At 45.7% G+C, this 14188-nt stretch overlaps 1 protein-coding gene across 1 annotated transcript in view; it reads right to left on the reverse strand.

Annotated features, from left to right (window-relative positions):
- Positions 1-1027: 1027 nt before the first annotated feature.
- Positions 1028-14188, reverse strand: part of CRISPLD1 (cysteine rich secretory protein LCCL domain containing 1) — a 625896-nt gene continuing 612735 nt past the window's right edge. The window contains exon 15 of the mRNA XM_069621225.1: positions 1028-3309. Within this exon, the coding sequence (XP_069477326.1) occupies positions 3258-3309 (52 nt within the window). The 3' untranslated portion in view covers positions 1028-3257. The remainder of the gene's footprint in view (positions 3310-14188) is intronic.

Here is a 14188-nt window from a genome sequence, read left to right on the forward strand (position 1 = left end):
GTGCATTATCTGATGCATTATTTTGCAATTGCATCCCTATTGAGCTTGCAGGAGCTAGGTATGCAATACCCACCCTTGATTCTTATTGGTCTCACTGCAACAGTGTAGCAGAGAGAGCAGCGTGACAAGACCTGTGTTGCGGTTCCAATGAACATCAAACTAATATTGAGAGGATGGGCCATGAAGGATCCATGCTCAGGCTTTTGATGACTGCAAGTATATGTATTTTTACCGCAGCCAACAGGGTTATTACAACATGTTGCACAACATCAGCAGCTAATGCAATGTGGTTCTGCAAGCCACCGGTAAGCAAGTCCCATCCCTTGTGGTGCTTGGCTTGCGATTTCAGTTTGAATTTCTGGAGTGAAACACATGCATGTGTGCGGCTCCAGTGCAGCAGATTCCTTCCGGGACTGGAAGTGGTGGCGGGTGAAAGGCACGAAGATTATGATGACCTTGGTGTGTTATCTGCAGCGCTGACGCTACTGGGCTCAGAAGCATTCAGCTTTGCCAAAGACTGGCATCAACAGCTGTGCAGTGACTCCTCCATGCTTCACATGACCCTCTGGAATAGTGAACATTAACTAGACCAGAAAGCAATTGGGTGCTGCACTAGCAACAGTGCAGTGTAAGGATTCAGTCCACGTCGAGGAAAGTGTCATTTGCCCCACCTCCGCCCCCCCTTACAATGAAGCCATCTTTGGTGGTTTTAGGGAATGGTGTAAAACCCGGAACAGGCCAGAACGGTACCCTAATATATAAAACGCAGCAAAACTCACCTGAAAATGATGCAAACACACATGAAGAACATTTTAGAAATGGGGAAGGTTGAACAATGTGCTGTCATTAACCCATTACTGCCCAAAATCTACATTTTCACACAAAAAAGTACCCGGTTCCGGCCCGTTCCGGGTACTTTTTTGTGATAAAATGTAGATTTTGGGCAGTAATGGGTTAATGACAGCATATTGGTGCACCTTTCTCATTTCGAAATGTTCTTCATGTGTGTTTGCATCATTTTCAGGTGAGTTTTGCTGCTGTTTTATATATTAGGGTACCGTTCCGGCATGTTCCGGGTTTTACACACACCCTGGTTTTAGGGCTGCATTGATATCCTGAGTGCTGCTCTGGTGACACTTAACACGCTGCATAGAACTGCCTTCTTGTAGCCCGGCCCTGTCAACAATACACTTCATATATCATGCTACCTTTTTTATACGTAGAATTGCATTTGTCTAGGCCTATAACTGCAAGAACAGGCCCAAGTAATCAATGTTCTTTACTATATAGTATGCACAATATTGCCAGATTTTTTTTTTTTTTAAAGCCGCTCGTTTAAAAAAACATTGGTAAGTAGAGATAGTACATACGAGATTCAATTGGGGTTAGGGGTTTGTATTGCTTTGTTCAAGCGTTTAAGGTATCACTGTAGCGAGCACTGTATCCGAGGAGCAGTGGTGAAAAGTCCAACCCGTGAGACAGACGAGGCCCAGACATGGGAAGGCAGGTGCATTTCTGCTGACTCGCCGCCTGTATTTGCGCCTGCAGCTGACGCCGCCTGGGCGCCCAGATCCACGCTGCACGATGCCCTACACTGGTGCATGATGGGAGAGAGAGCTCTTTGTTTTGGCCATCCTGTTGGAACTTTCCCTGACTTTTGAGCACACGCTGGCTGCGTCCGCGTTTAGTTTTCTTGACATGTTTAAACAGTGGAATTGACAATCGCCATGTCAGTTAGCCTATCATCAACCCCATATGAATTGGGCTCTGCTTGGGCGACTAATCAGTAATTAATGCAGATTCCACAATTATGTAAAGGTTTACGAAGAGGCCGAGAATGTTGGTGTCAAGTCGCATACACAGTAAGAGCGCAGTTTCAGGTAAGTTGCCAAATGGTGTAAGACCATTGACGAATAAAGTTCCTTATATTTTCCTCCATACCATGCGTGACCAAAAATACACAGCTGCCCAATTCACAAAATCTGCAGGCCACAGGATGAGGCCACGCGTGTCTTCATGCAGGACGTATTATTCGCAAATTAGCTTGGGAGCAGAAGATAGCAGGCTCTGAGTGCAGCTGCCTCTTGCAAATCTAAAAGTCGCACACCTGAAACTTAGATAGTTATTGACTCAATGCCCTCCCTTTGGTGCAGGACTGGTGTTAGTGAAAGCGTGACTGCGGAAAAAAGCGTGTTAATTAATTGCATAGACCAGTCATTTTGCTTATTAGAATTTCCCATCACTGGCTATTGTATCTAGTTTGTATGACAGTTTTATTAGTGAGGACGATTAAGTGTATTGTTAGTGTAGGACATCATTAATGTTATTAATGTTTATTGAAGAAATGACTATTATGTTTTACTGACATTTGTGTACAGCGCTCAGATGCAACTTTTTTGTCTAGGTTGTGCTACATAATAACCAACAACTAAAACAAAAAACGTAGCCATTCACCCACTTGGGTGTAGGGTGCGTAATAGGCTGTGAAAAATTCCTCTTATCTAAACATATAGTTTGATATTGTTCCCTCTTTTTCAGGAATAGAAATGCAACAAAGCAACAGTAGTGCTAATGCTGTGCATGAGAATTTCCATTTCCAGCGGTGCAAGACTGCAAGGGGTCTGAAAGGGTTCTCTTCTCCAAGGCTAGACCAGATTTAAGAGAAGGTGCTTCTCAGAGTTCATCTATCTGTGGGCCAGCTATAATTCTGGGGTGCACTATCTACACCCTGGCATAGCCACAGAGAGTACATTTGGCAGAGTGCCACTTTGCATGCCAAAGGTATTTGCATAAGTGATTTTGACTATTTTAGACTAATTAATCACCCAACATGTCTGTAGTTTGCATCCACAAGCAGGGAACATGTTTTGAGAATATGGGGCCATTGTGGCTTTTCTTAGTAATCCAGAGGCCTGTAGGTCGTTTATCATTGGCAGAAAGTACACATCAAACAAGAGCATGATTTGATACAGAAGATATTTGGATGAATTGCGGAGGAGTAACTGCTAAGAAAATATAGCAACATTTAAGGCAGGATTTTAAAAAAAGGTTATAGCTTCATGATTGCATTTGAAATGAATGTGTCTCTTTTTTCATAATGGACCCATTATGATGTACATGAAATTGCTGGTGTGTATGTATTTCTGAAATGAGTTGATATCTTTTGTACAATATTGTTACATCTTTATACAAACTAAAGGAGGTATAATGCATTCTCTTGGCTGCTTGCAGATACGGCCTTTCTTCCACTTGTCAAATCAAATGACCGCAAAGACTCTGAAGGCTTTACTTCCTGGTGGATTCTGTAAACTGCAAAGGAAAAACAACCAAACAAGGTTTCTTAGCCAAAATGTGCACTGTGAGAAAAAATACACAAGAATGAAAGCAAAAGCTTACAGGCAGCATTCATTCAGTATCACAAAAGAATGACAAAAAACATGAAAAGAGCAATTGAGGAAGACCAATCATGACAGAAAAAGGTATTGTAAGATCATGACGGCACGTCAGAGCCTGTACGTGAGAGGAACTCTTACCATAGAAAAGCATGGCTCAGGTGACCAGCAATGTACAGAGCTAGAACACTGATATCTGACTCGCTTGTGGGTAACAAATTAGCAGCGGAAAAAGCAAGTGCAGAACCCCACTAACCGATAGTGGGTGGGACAAAAATCCAATAACGGTTGAAGTGTTGAGCGGGACTTAAATTGCAATGACTGATTGTCAGTCCCTGGTACATACTGTGTGTGAGGTTTACAGCGAACAAGGCAACAAGTATACATATCCTTGAGAATACGTTGACACTTTTTAAGAAATGTTTTCTTCCAAAAAACATCTATATTATTTGTTAATGGGTACATTCGGCCTTAGCCATTGGTTTGCTAGCTGCAGCCTAAATCGTGGTGGGTTGAATAAAAGGCACATTGAAGTTTGTTATTGCCAAAACAACCTGCTGTTTGACGTAAACAATCACTGGTTTTGCAGCATGTGTATTATCTTCACAAATTGGGATTAACAAATTGGTTAAGGCGGGTTGAGCAGCAATGAAATTGGTGAATTTGCGAGTTGTTTGTATATATGACGAAGAACCAAGTCACAACTATCTGGTTTAACGATCCCTGGCAAGTTGGTTAAGGAGGGTTGAGCCACAAGTAAGCAGTTAAACACAAGTAAATCATTTAACATGAGAGGTGTTCCTATATGTGTCAAAGAACAAATTCACAACTATCTGGTTTAACTACCCCCAGCAAATTGGTTAAGGAGGGTTGAGATACAATGAAATAGGTGAACTCTTGCTGAGAGTCTGTGCCTGTAGACATACGATAATGCCTTGTAATCCCCATCAAATAGGGCAAGTATCCTCTATCCGAGATGTACTGCCATTAACTAAATTTAAGGTTTGTGGAGGGTTTTGACCCATGTGGAATCATTAGACGGGGTAAATATGGGGATTAAGCTGTCGCTGCCCATCATTTTGCCCGAGAACAAAAATAAATAATTGGAGTGGGTAAAGATGGGGATGCGCTGTCGCCGCCCATCATTTCATCCCAGAATCCAGGAGAGCTGCGCAGTTGTGCGCACACCAAAATGGTTACTTAACTTGCCACCCACCAGTGTAAAGAAAGGTCTTTGTTAACAAAATCCACTGTTACTGATGTCAAAAAGTTGCTGAAATCGTGACTCATTGGACCACTTTAAAGATTCAACCCTTTTTGTGGGGTTCCACATAACCATCTTACTATAAGGAGCCCCATCAAAACAATGTTAAGCAAGGATTTACTACCATGTAAGAACCATTCCTGTTTAGAATGCATTAATCCAAGAAAATCCCAAAATTGCATGCAGTCCCAACAAAATCCTCAAGGGGGAGCTGGCGGTCTAAACTCTGACAGGAGAACTGAGTGCAGTAGCTGACAAAGGGATTTGACTTAGCTGACTTCAAAGGCTGCATTTTAATTAAAAATTAGCCACATGCTGTTCCCAGAGGCCTGAAGCCTGGGAAACCCTCTCACCTCAAGAGCTTCACACCAGGAGTTAGAATCTCACATGACCTCTTGATTGATAGAAGGCAGACTGGCTGGGAGCTTCCCAGAGACCACACAAAGGACCCTTTCCTCTGAAAGGAATATGTTGATTTTGACTGTGTAATGTCAACAAAGCCCTGCCTGCCCAGAGGACTGACCCACCCAAGTCTTGGAGGCGGACCTCAACACTCTGAGGACTGAATTGGAAGTAAAATATATATTTTACAAAAACACTGATAACTCTTTGTAATCAAATGACAGAAATGTATAACTTTGAGAGCTTTAATTTAAAAAATGTACCTTTAATTCAAGACTAAACTCGAATTTGTGTGATGTTCTGGGGCAAAACCCCATTGTTTATTAATATTACAGACTCCCTGTTTCAGCTAGACAAACGAAAATGCATTGGTATGTGGGTAGATATGTGAGGAACAGTTGTATAAAATTTAATGAAGATCCAATGTTGTTTAGCACATTAAAAAGTGCTAGAAGTTGCCATTTGTGAATGCAAGCTCCTAGAAACAGCAGATTTGGGACAGAGTATACCTCATGTGATAGGTGACATGGGTATGTAATTTCAAACAACTGTGTAACTCTGAAGTATGTATTTTGATCATATATAGATTTGGGTGCACAGATGATAAGGGAGGTTCTTCAAGAGATCATAAATGGCTGACATCACTCTGACACAACTTAGTTCGCCAATCAGGGGACGAATGAAAGTATGACCAATTAGAAGCTGAGAGAGAGGTAGGGTCAGTGATGCTAGAACACACCCACATTCTAAACACATAAAAGTAAAAGCAGACAGACAGGACAGATAGAGGCCTTCCAAATCCATCTGCAGCGGGACGCTCTGCCGGAAAAATCCATACTTACCTCCATCAAACCTCCAGAGAGCCAAACTAGAGACTTCAATCTATCCAGAACTAGAGACCAGAGAGAAAGCAGTGCTGTACTAAGAGACCAGACCAGAGAGACCCAGACCAGCAGAGAGAGTGACCAGAGTCCAGTCCAAAACCCTGACCAGATCCGTGACGAGGCCCATTTCACTCAAGAATATAGTGTGAGTACCTAGAAAACTGTGCAGAACCAATCTCTTAGTTAAAATAATATAATTCAATCTATTTAACCTAAGTAGAACTGCCTCCTAGCTGTCACCTGTCATTTCCTAGTCGCAAGCTGCACTTGTCTTTTTGAACTTTAAAATTTCAAATCTGAAAAACGACCTTCACAAAATCGCTCATATCTCCGCAACCGTTTGTGCTAGAGACTTGCAATAACTTTTATTTGAAAGCTTAGAATCTTAGCTTTGAATCGCACCTAGAACCGCATTCCTACCCCTTATAGTTTTACCGCAATCGCGGAACACGCATCCGCGAATTTTACCGCGATTTGCAATTTCTTCACATGTAAAAACTGCTGCTGTTTGCTTTCCATTTGCCAGAAATTCGTTTAACCTGCTAACTATCCCTGCATCATTGCTAGTGTGAGCCTGGACTAATATTAACTAGATACCACTCACCCTGAACCTCTGAAAGGGAATTAAAAACATTTCCAGCATATTTCTCATCCATTGCTAGCACATATCAAAGCATTTGCCTGTGTTTTCAAACTTCTGTAGTCTAAGCTTGCTGGGGTGAACTTAATCACGTTTGATTGCATTTCTGAGAACTGTGTGTTTCCTTCCATTTCCTTGCCTTGCATCAAGGGGGGGAGGGGATTGCCAGAGAAAAGTGATTACATTGTTTGGTTGAAATCATATTGAGTATTTTCTGTACTGCATTCATTGAATATTGCATCCATTTGAACTCTATAAAGCATTTTGTACCACCTTCTTCTTTTGTTCCTATTTACCAGTGTGCTACCTTATCCATTTCAGGTCAACTCATTAGTGATTATAAGAAGTGTGCTAGTGCCAGATTCTCCATTGTTAATCTTTATCATATCAGATTAAGTGTGATATTCAATTATTAATTTACTCTAAAGGGTGATATATATCTATTGTTTAAATTATCAAATAAACCTTTTAAACTTGCAAAACAGAACTACTTCTTGGCTCAGTGGGGTCAGGGGGATTCCAAGAGAGGGGTGTTATATAGGGGTAGTCATCCAGAACGCATGAACTGGACCTAAAGATATATCAATAAGGGTTTTCATTCAGTATTCTAGACTAGGCGTTAACTTAGCTGTAGTGCTGAATTGAATCCTCTTACAAAGTGGGGGCTCGAGCCGAGACGTTGGGTTAGATTTACCACTTGTGCAGCTTAATACAGTGTGCTAACTGACGGGATACATACATCCAGTCGGATCACCACGCTGCATTACGCTGTGAAGCATTCCTCAAAAGGGACACTCCAAGAAAAGTTCTGTTCTGCAAAACTAAAATACTAACTTCTGTAAGTCAGGACAGAGACCAATCGCTAGAATGACGACCTTAGTAGACATGAAAATGGCCAGAGAGCACCTCTTGCATAAGCTATTTGTGAGAGGTGAATGGACCGAACAGGGCCAGGATGCGTGGTTGCAGGCAATCACACAACAGGTCACTGAAACAGGGTCAGATATATATAGAGATCAGGGTCCATTACATGTGGCCCTGAGTGAACTATATATGGCTCCTAAAGCCAAAGAGGAACACAATAAGATTGCCAGGATAGCAGCATACCTGTACCTATATATGGGGGACATGCAGGATAGATGTGCTGAAAGCCAAAATCTGGCAAATAGGCAACAGATGGTGTTAGAGAAGGTCCAATCTGACCTGGTCTCTTCTGAGCAGAGGCTGCAGAGGAGCCAGGAGTCAGAAAATGACAGCAGACTGTACATCACTAAAATAAAGGAGGATATGGATGTGCTGCAAAAGGAAAAGTCAGAACAGGATACCAGATTTCTGGCCTTGCAGAAGGAACACCAAGAAGGTTTGGACTCCCTACTGCAAAGCCAGAAAAAGCTGGAGCAACAGCTAGACTTCAATAGGGCATGTGCTGAGCAGGTGGTCACCCTGCAAAGTCACCTAGATAGAGAGAAGGCAGAGAGCAACAAACTAATTCTGAAAGACCTGGATACCCAGGCAGAGTTTGATGAGGAGCGCCAAAAAGCTGGTGCCCTTCAACGGCAAAGGGACGACCTGGCGGCACAAATGCAGGCTCTTAGTCAGGAAAGAGACGCCTTAGGCCAGGAAGTCTGCCATTTAAAAAGAAAAATGGAAGAAAATCACCTGGCCCACCAGGGACTGGGTGACCTCCAAAAAGAACACCAGAACTTGCTAGAGCACACCAGGAGGGTGGAGGATGCTCTAGCAAGAAAGGAGCAGGCCAATAGGGACACAGCTCAGGAGGTAACCCTCCTGCAGCAAAGACTGGCCCAGTTCTCCAGGACCAACCAGGAAGCACAGAGGGAAAATGAGGCTCTCTGCCAGCACAATGATAGGCTCCAACAGCAGGTAGCGATGCAGGAGAGACTGATAGAGTCGAGTAAGGCCTTAACAGAGGAACTGAAAGCACAAATGCAGACTCTTGCATTGCAACAGGGAGCAGGGGCGGATAGAGATGAGGTTCGCTGGGAAATGGAAACTCCGGAGCATAACCTCAGGAGCCCTAGTACCAGAGGCCCTCATACCTCTCAGTCCCTGGACTCTGCCACCCCCATGTCCCCTGGCGCACATGAGCACAGGGCCACAGGGATGGCAGATTACTATCCAGCTAAGAGTATGGGGCTCATAGGCCAGTACCACTCAGGAATGGAGGGGTGGGCGTCCGGGTATGGGCACCCAAGTACAGTACAGTTCAATGGGGAACCCCAGGAGAGTAGGCCCATTAAGGGCATCCTGAAAACCTCTGCCCAGTTAGGTCAGTGGAGGGGGTACCCATCAAATCCTGGCAGCAAGGAGGAATCTGAAGACTCCTCTGAACTGCGCAGGACACAGGAGACCAGGTCCCCACATTCTGCCAGCCATTCCCAGGCTCGCAGAATCCGGGAAAACCTGGAAGAACAGACGGGAACCTCTGGGAGCAGTGCCTCTGAGTCCGAGGAAGAATGGACAAGGGTTACCCGAACCAAAAAGGCCAATAAGGCAAAAAGGGCCTTGCTTAAGGACCCCTTAAAGCAGATTAAGGCAATCAGGAGCGTCATCACGCCTTACCATAAGAACGCTAAGTATTCTGTTTGGGAGCACTTAGAGTTGTTTGAACAAATGATGGAGACTTTCCATTTGAAGGACAGCCAAAGCTGTATTCAATATGTAAAGTGGACATTCTCCCCGGAATACTCCAGTTTCTTTGCGGGGCTGGAGGACCAAAATCATTTAAGATGGTCCACATATAAGGCGGCCATCCTGAAACATTTTTCTGTTCACAGAAATCCTCAAGAGGCTCGCAAGGCGGCCTACAATTTGCAATGTGGGGAGGATCAGGCCCCACGAGAATTTGTGCAGGAGTTAAAGCGTGCTTTTGCGCAAACCACCAGAAGGGTGCGCACAGATAGTAGAGAGTTTGTCAATACATTTTTCCATGCCTTGCCCAAATATATGATGACCCAGCTCGTGAGAGATTTTCATGAGAAAAGATCTTTAGACTGGGTCATTGAACAGGCTACCCGGATCTATGAGGTGCAGAAGCCCATAGAAAATAAAAGCAATGCCCAGAAAAACCCCAAAGCCAACAGCACCCCTGCTGCTGTCAAGGTGGCAGAGGTAAAGGTTACCCCCGTTTTGGATCTGGAGATGGGGGGGCCTAAAAACCTACCTGCACCTAATAATGCTAGGCCCAGAAGGTCCTCGGGCCAGTCACAGACAGGGAGCCAGGGAGGCAGCCCCACAAATGGGGTCCCTCGCTCTCCTGACTATGTAAGTCCTCGCTACAAAGGTAACAGACCCATCCTGGGTTATGTGTGGACTCCTCCAGCCCAAGGGGGGGGATCCAGACAAGCACCTAACCCAGGGAACTTCCCTCCAAACTTCCCACAGGAGGGCAGAAATTTACCAAACCCTGGGCAGAACTTTTTCCCCAGATATCCACCCGACTTTCAGCCCCAAAACCATCCATCCTTCTTTCCCCAATTCCCTGAGCCCAGACCACTGAATCCGGGAGAGGGGAGGCCAAGGGTGGAGGGGTACCCAAATCTTCCCAACCCGGGGTATTACCAGAGGAGGGACAGCTACCCTTCCCGGGATCAGCCCAGGGGAGAAAACAGGGCCCCGTATCAGCCTGAGCGGGTTTCCCAGTTAGAGCGCCAGGTTCAAAACATGGCGCGGGACCTGGGTCACATACTGAGGGCTCAGCAGAACCCTCAGATGGGCGTGCCGGCGCAGAACGCACCCAACTCTGGACCTGGTGCTCCAGAACAATGACGGGGGCAGCACCCCGATAACTCACCGGTTCCCAGGGAGGAGGCACAAGGGGAAGGGGGGTGTAAAGCCTTGGAGGAAGCTTCCTTCCTTACTTGTAAACAGCCCCTGGAAACCCAGGAACCGGAAACAAAATCTCTTGCCCCTGAAAGTCTGCCTCCTAAGGAGCAGAGGGGGGTAGGAGAAACAAAAGACCCAAACAGACTCAGTTTGAGGAGGAGGTACAGATCTTCCAATTTGAGGGAGAGGGATCCTCAGAGGATCCTGGGAAAAGGATCTTCTCCTTCAGAGAGGGGGGAACTCCTCCCAAAGAAAAATGGGTCCCTAGGGATGCAAATCCAGACTGGGGAGATGTGGAGACTGAGCTACCGCCGCCCACCATCTCATCCCAGAACCAACAGCAAGAAAATCCCCTGGTTCAAACCCATCCTGGGGACTGCCTCCAAAAAGGGGGGGGCGGCCCAGAACCGGAACCAGGGGAACCCACAATGGCTCTGATTTCCAGTTGCCAACTTTTTCTTTCAGATTCCCAAGGCTCTCCACAGAATTCTGCCCAAAATTCTTTTCTCGCGATGTCCAAAACCAGAAAATTAGCCCACCAGTTGTCCAAAAATGTGCATTATCTGTGCCCCCTTGAGGAGAAGGAGGGAAGATATTATGCCCCGGTACAAGTACAGGGGCAGGGTACAATCTCGGCACTGGTGGACACTGGATCTCAAGCTACCCTTCTGTCCAGAAGGGCCTTTGTTGAACTGAATGCAGGAAGGGGAGAGAAGTACCAAATTCCTCTCACCTCACTTCCTGGACAACTCCAGAACTTTGACGGGAAGGAAATTCCCGTTGAGGGGACTGCAGATTTGGACATTAAAATTGGGCGACATAAGTTGAAACACCCGGTCATAGTTGTGACCCCAGAGGGCACCCCTTGTTTACTAGGGAATGACCTCCTGAGAAGGTTGTCACCCCTAATAGATTGTGTAAACAAGGTCCTCTGGACCCAGACTAGCCGACCAATAAAATTAAAACAGAGTGTCAACCATGTTAGTTTAAACGGCACATGCCACATGGTTGAACAAAAATCTGACCAAGTAGAATTTCACTTCCAGAATAGCCAAATTCCAGACGTGACAGTAATAGCAGTAGGACAACAGACTGGTGATGGGGGGTCCTCTCTATTTCTGAAAATCAACCTTCCTTCCAGTCTAAGGTGGTATTCCACGCTGGAAGGAAACACTCTGAAATTCTATACCAATCCACAATCTGAAACTCCCACTCCTATAGTCCAGAAAGATGTGAAATCAGCTCAAAGCCTGGCTGATATTCAGCAAATTGGAGAGCAGTTGTTCATCCCTGTTCAGTTAAATGATGGGAAGGACTCTGTTCTCGCTCGAGTGTGTGTGAACAATGGGAAGAGCTTCATCAGCGAAGCCATGTTCCGCCAACTCCCAAAAGATCCAGCCATTCCCACCTTCAAACTGATAGACAAATGGGAAATGGACCTGGAAGCACCTAATTCCAAACATCTCCTGCCAAGCAGGTGTATGCTCAAAATCTCCATTGGCAACAAGAGCATAGTCCACAATTGTTGGGTCGTGCGAGACGTCCCTGCCGCCTTTTACCTAGGCAGTGACATTCTCAATCGCTTTGCCATTAGTTTGGACCTAATAAACTTCAAAGCTTGGTCCCGATTAGCGGATAATCCCATGGGCTTTGATGATCCAGAAAAAGCATTTAGGTCAGCTCAATTGCTACCTTATGCAGTTGAAATTCAGGTTAAAGAGGAAGTCACCATCCCAGAAAGGACCCGACAATTCTCCCTGGAAGTGAAAGTTAAAAGGGGACAAGAGTTGAAAAACCCTGATGCTTACATACATCTAAATGCTTCTCTCCAACAGCAAGGGTTGGGGGTAAACCCAACACCATTAGTCAACATAGAACATGACACCATTCCAATAGAGGTGGATAACAGCGACTTAAAGAGTATTACTCTAGCCGCGGGCACCATTATTGGAATGGCGGTTGATGACCGACATTTTTCCATCGACTTATTAAATGAACTGTTAGGACCAATCCCCAAGGACTGCTTTGACAGTGACAGTGATGACAATACAACACCAGACAGGATTTTTACCCGGCATGGGGGGAACTTCCTGGTGTACACTTCCTGCCCCTATGGTAAGGAAGATGTGACTTGTGATTTCAGGAGGGATGAGGTGATTTTCCAGGTCCATGAGGGCTGCCTTTCCCACCTGAAGCCTCCAGTCCAAATCAGCACTCTGACCAGGGACTTCTCCACCCAGCTGGAGGAGGCCGCTGAGATAGCCATACCAGAAGTCTTTCCAGGCTTCAGGCAGATGGTGGAAGAGAGAGTCAACCTAGCTGATGCCTGTGTGACTCTGGAACAAAGGCAAAAGTTGAAACAAGTTTTCTTGGATTTCCAAGATCTCTTTGCGGTAGACTCATATGACTGTGGTCGCACCGACATCCACACCACAACAATCCCCACGGACCCTGGCATGACTCCTGTGTTTGTGAAGCAATATCGATTGCCTCTCGCATCAATGGAGTCCCTTACTGAAATAATTAAGAACCTTGAGTCCCGGGGAATAATCCGTCCAGTCCACAGCACCTTCAATAATCCGGTGCTGGGAATATTGAAGCCAAACGGCCAGTGGAGACTCTGCGCCGACCTCAGGGAGCTCAACAAACGGGTCCATACTTCCCGATGGCCTCTGCCCTACATTGACCAAGGGCTGGCCCAGATTCAGGGGTCACAGGTATTCACTGCAATAGACCTGACCAATGGATACTGGACTGTGCCTGTCAGTAGGGAGGACCAATACAAGCTGGCTTTTACCTTTGGGGGCCAGCAGTACACATGGACCCGGACTCCCTTCGGATACCTCAACTCCGGCAATGAATTCAACATTTTTCTACACAAGGCCATGCCCGACTTGGGTGCAAGGGGTAACCTGGCTTATGTAGATGATGTCCTCATCAAAAGCTCAACTGTTGAGGAACACATAGCGGAGATCCGTTATGTTCTGACACAGTTGAGGGCCGCCGGAGCAAAACTTTCCTTTCAGAAAGCACAGTGGTGTAGAACCCGTGTTAATTTCTTGGGGCATGAGATTACTCCTCAGGGTCTCTGTCCCCAGGAAAAGAAAGTGGAAGCACTTCAGAAACTAAAAGACCCCACAACTCTGCGGGAACTAAGGAGCCTCCTTGGACTGACTAATTACAGCAGAAAGTTCATTGAGGGCTACGCAGAGATCACCAGACCCCTGATTCATCTCCTGAAGGGGGGGGTCAAGTGGGAATGGGGTCCAGAACAAGCCGAGGCGGTAAAACAACTCAAAAGAAGCCTCTCACAAGCGCCTTGCCTAGCTTACCCTGTCAGAAACAAGGAGTTCTTCCTGGAGACGGGGTTCTCTGATACGTGCTTGACGGCAGTATTATACCAAAAGCATGACAAGGTCAATAAAGTAATCTCCTATGCGAGCAAAACTTTATCCTCTGTGGAGGAAAAATTCAACGATTGTGAGAAGGCACTCCTGGCAACGGTGTGGGCATTGAAGAATTACCGCCCGTTTATCCAGGGGGAACACATCATAGTGGAGACTCCACACCAGCCTCTGCAATATCTCCAAAGTGACAGAATCCGGGCCGGAAATGTGAGTAATTCCCGAATTACTTCCTGGATTCTGTCAATGCAAGGCTTTCCTGTGGAGGTCAGATATGGCCAAAACAAGAAGAGTCCCCTCGCGCAAGGTCTGGCTGACTTGCATGATTGTGCCAGAGAAAACTGTCTCGAGGACGA

The sequence above is a fragment of the Ambystoma mexicanum genome, chromosome 5q (assembly GCF_040938575.1).
Source record: "Ambystoma mexicanum isolate Mex_15411 chromosome 5q, UKY_AmexF1_1, whole genome shotgun sequence".
NCBI classification, from domain to species: Eukaryota; Metazoa; Chordata; class Amphibia; order Caudata; family Ambystomatidae; genus Ambystoma; species Ambystoma mexicanum.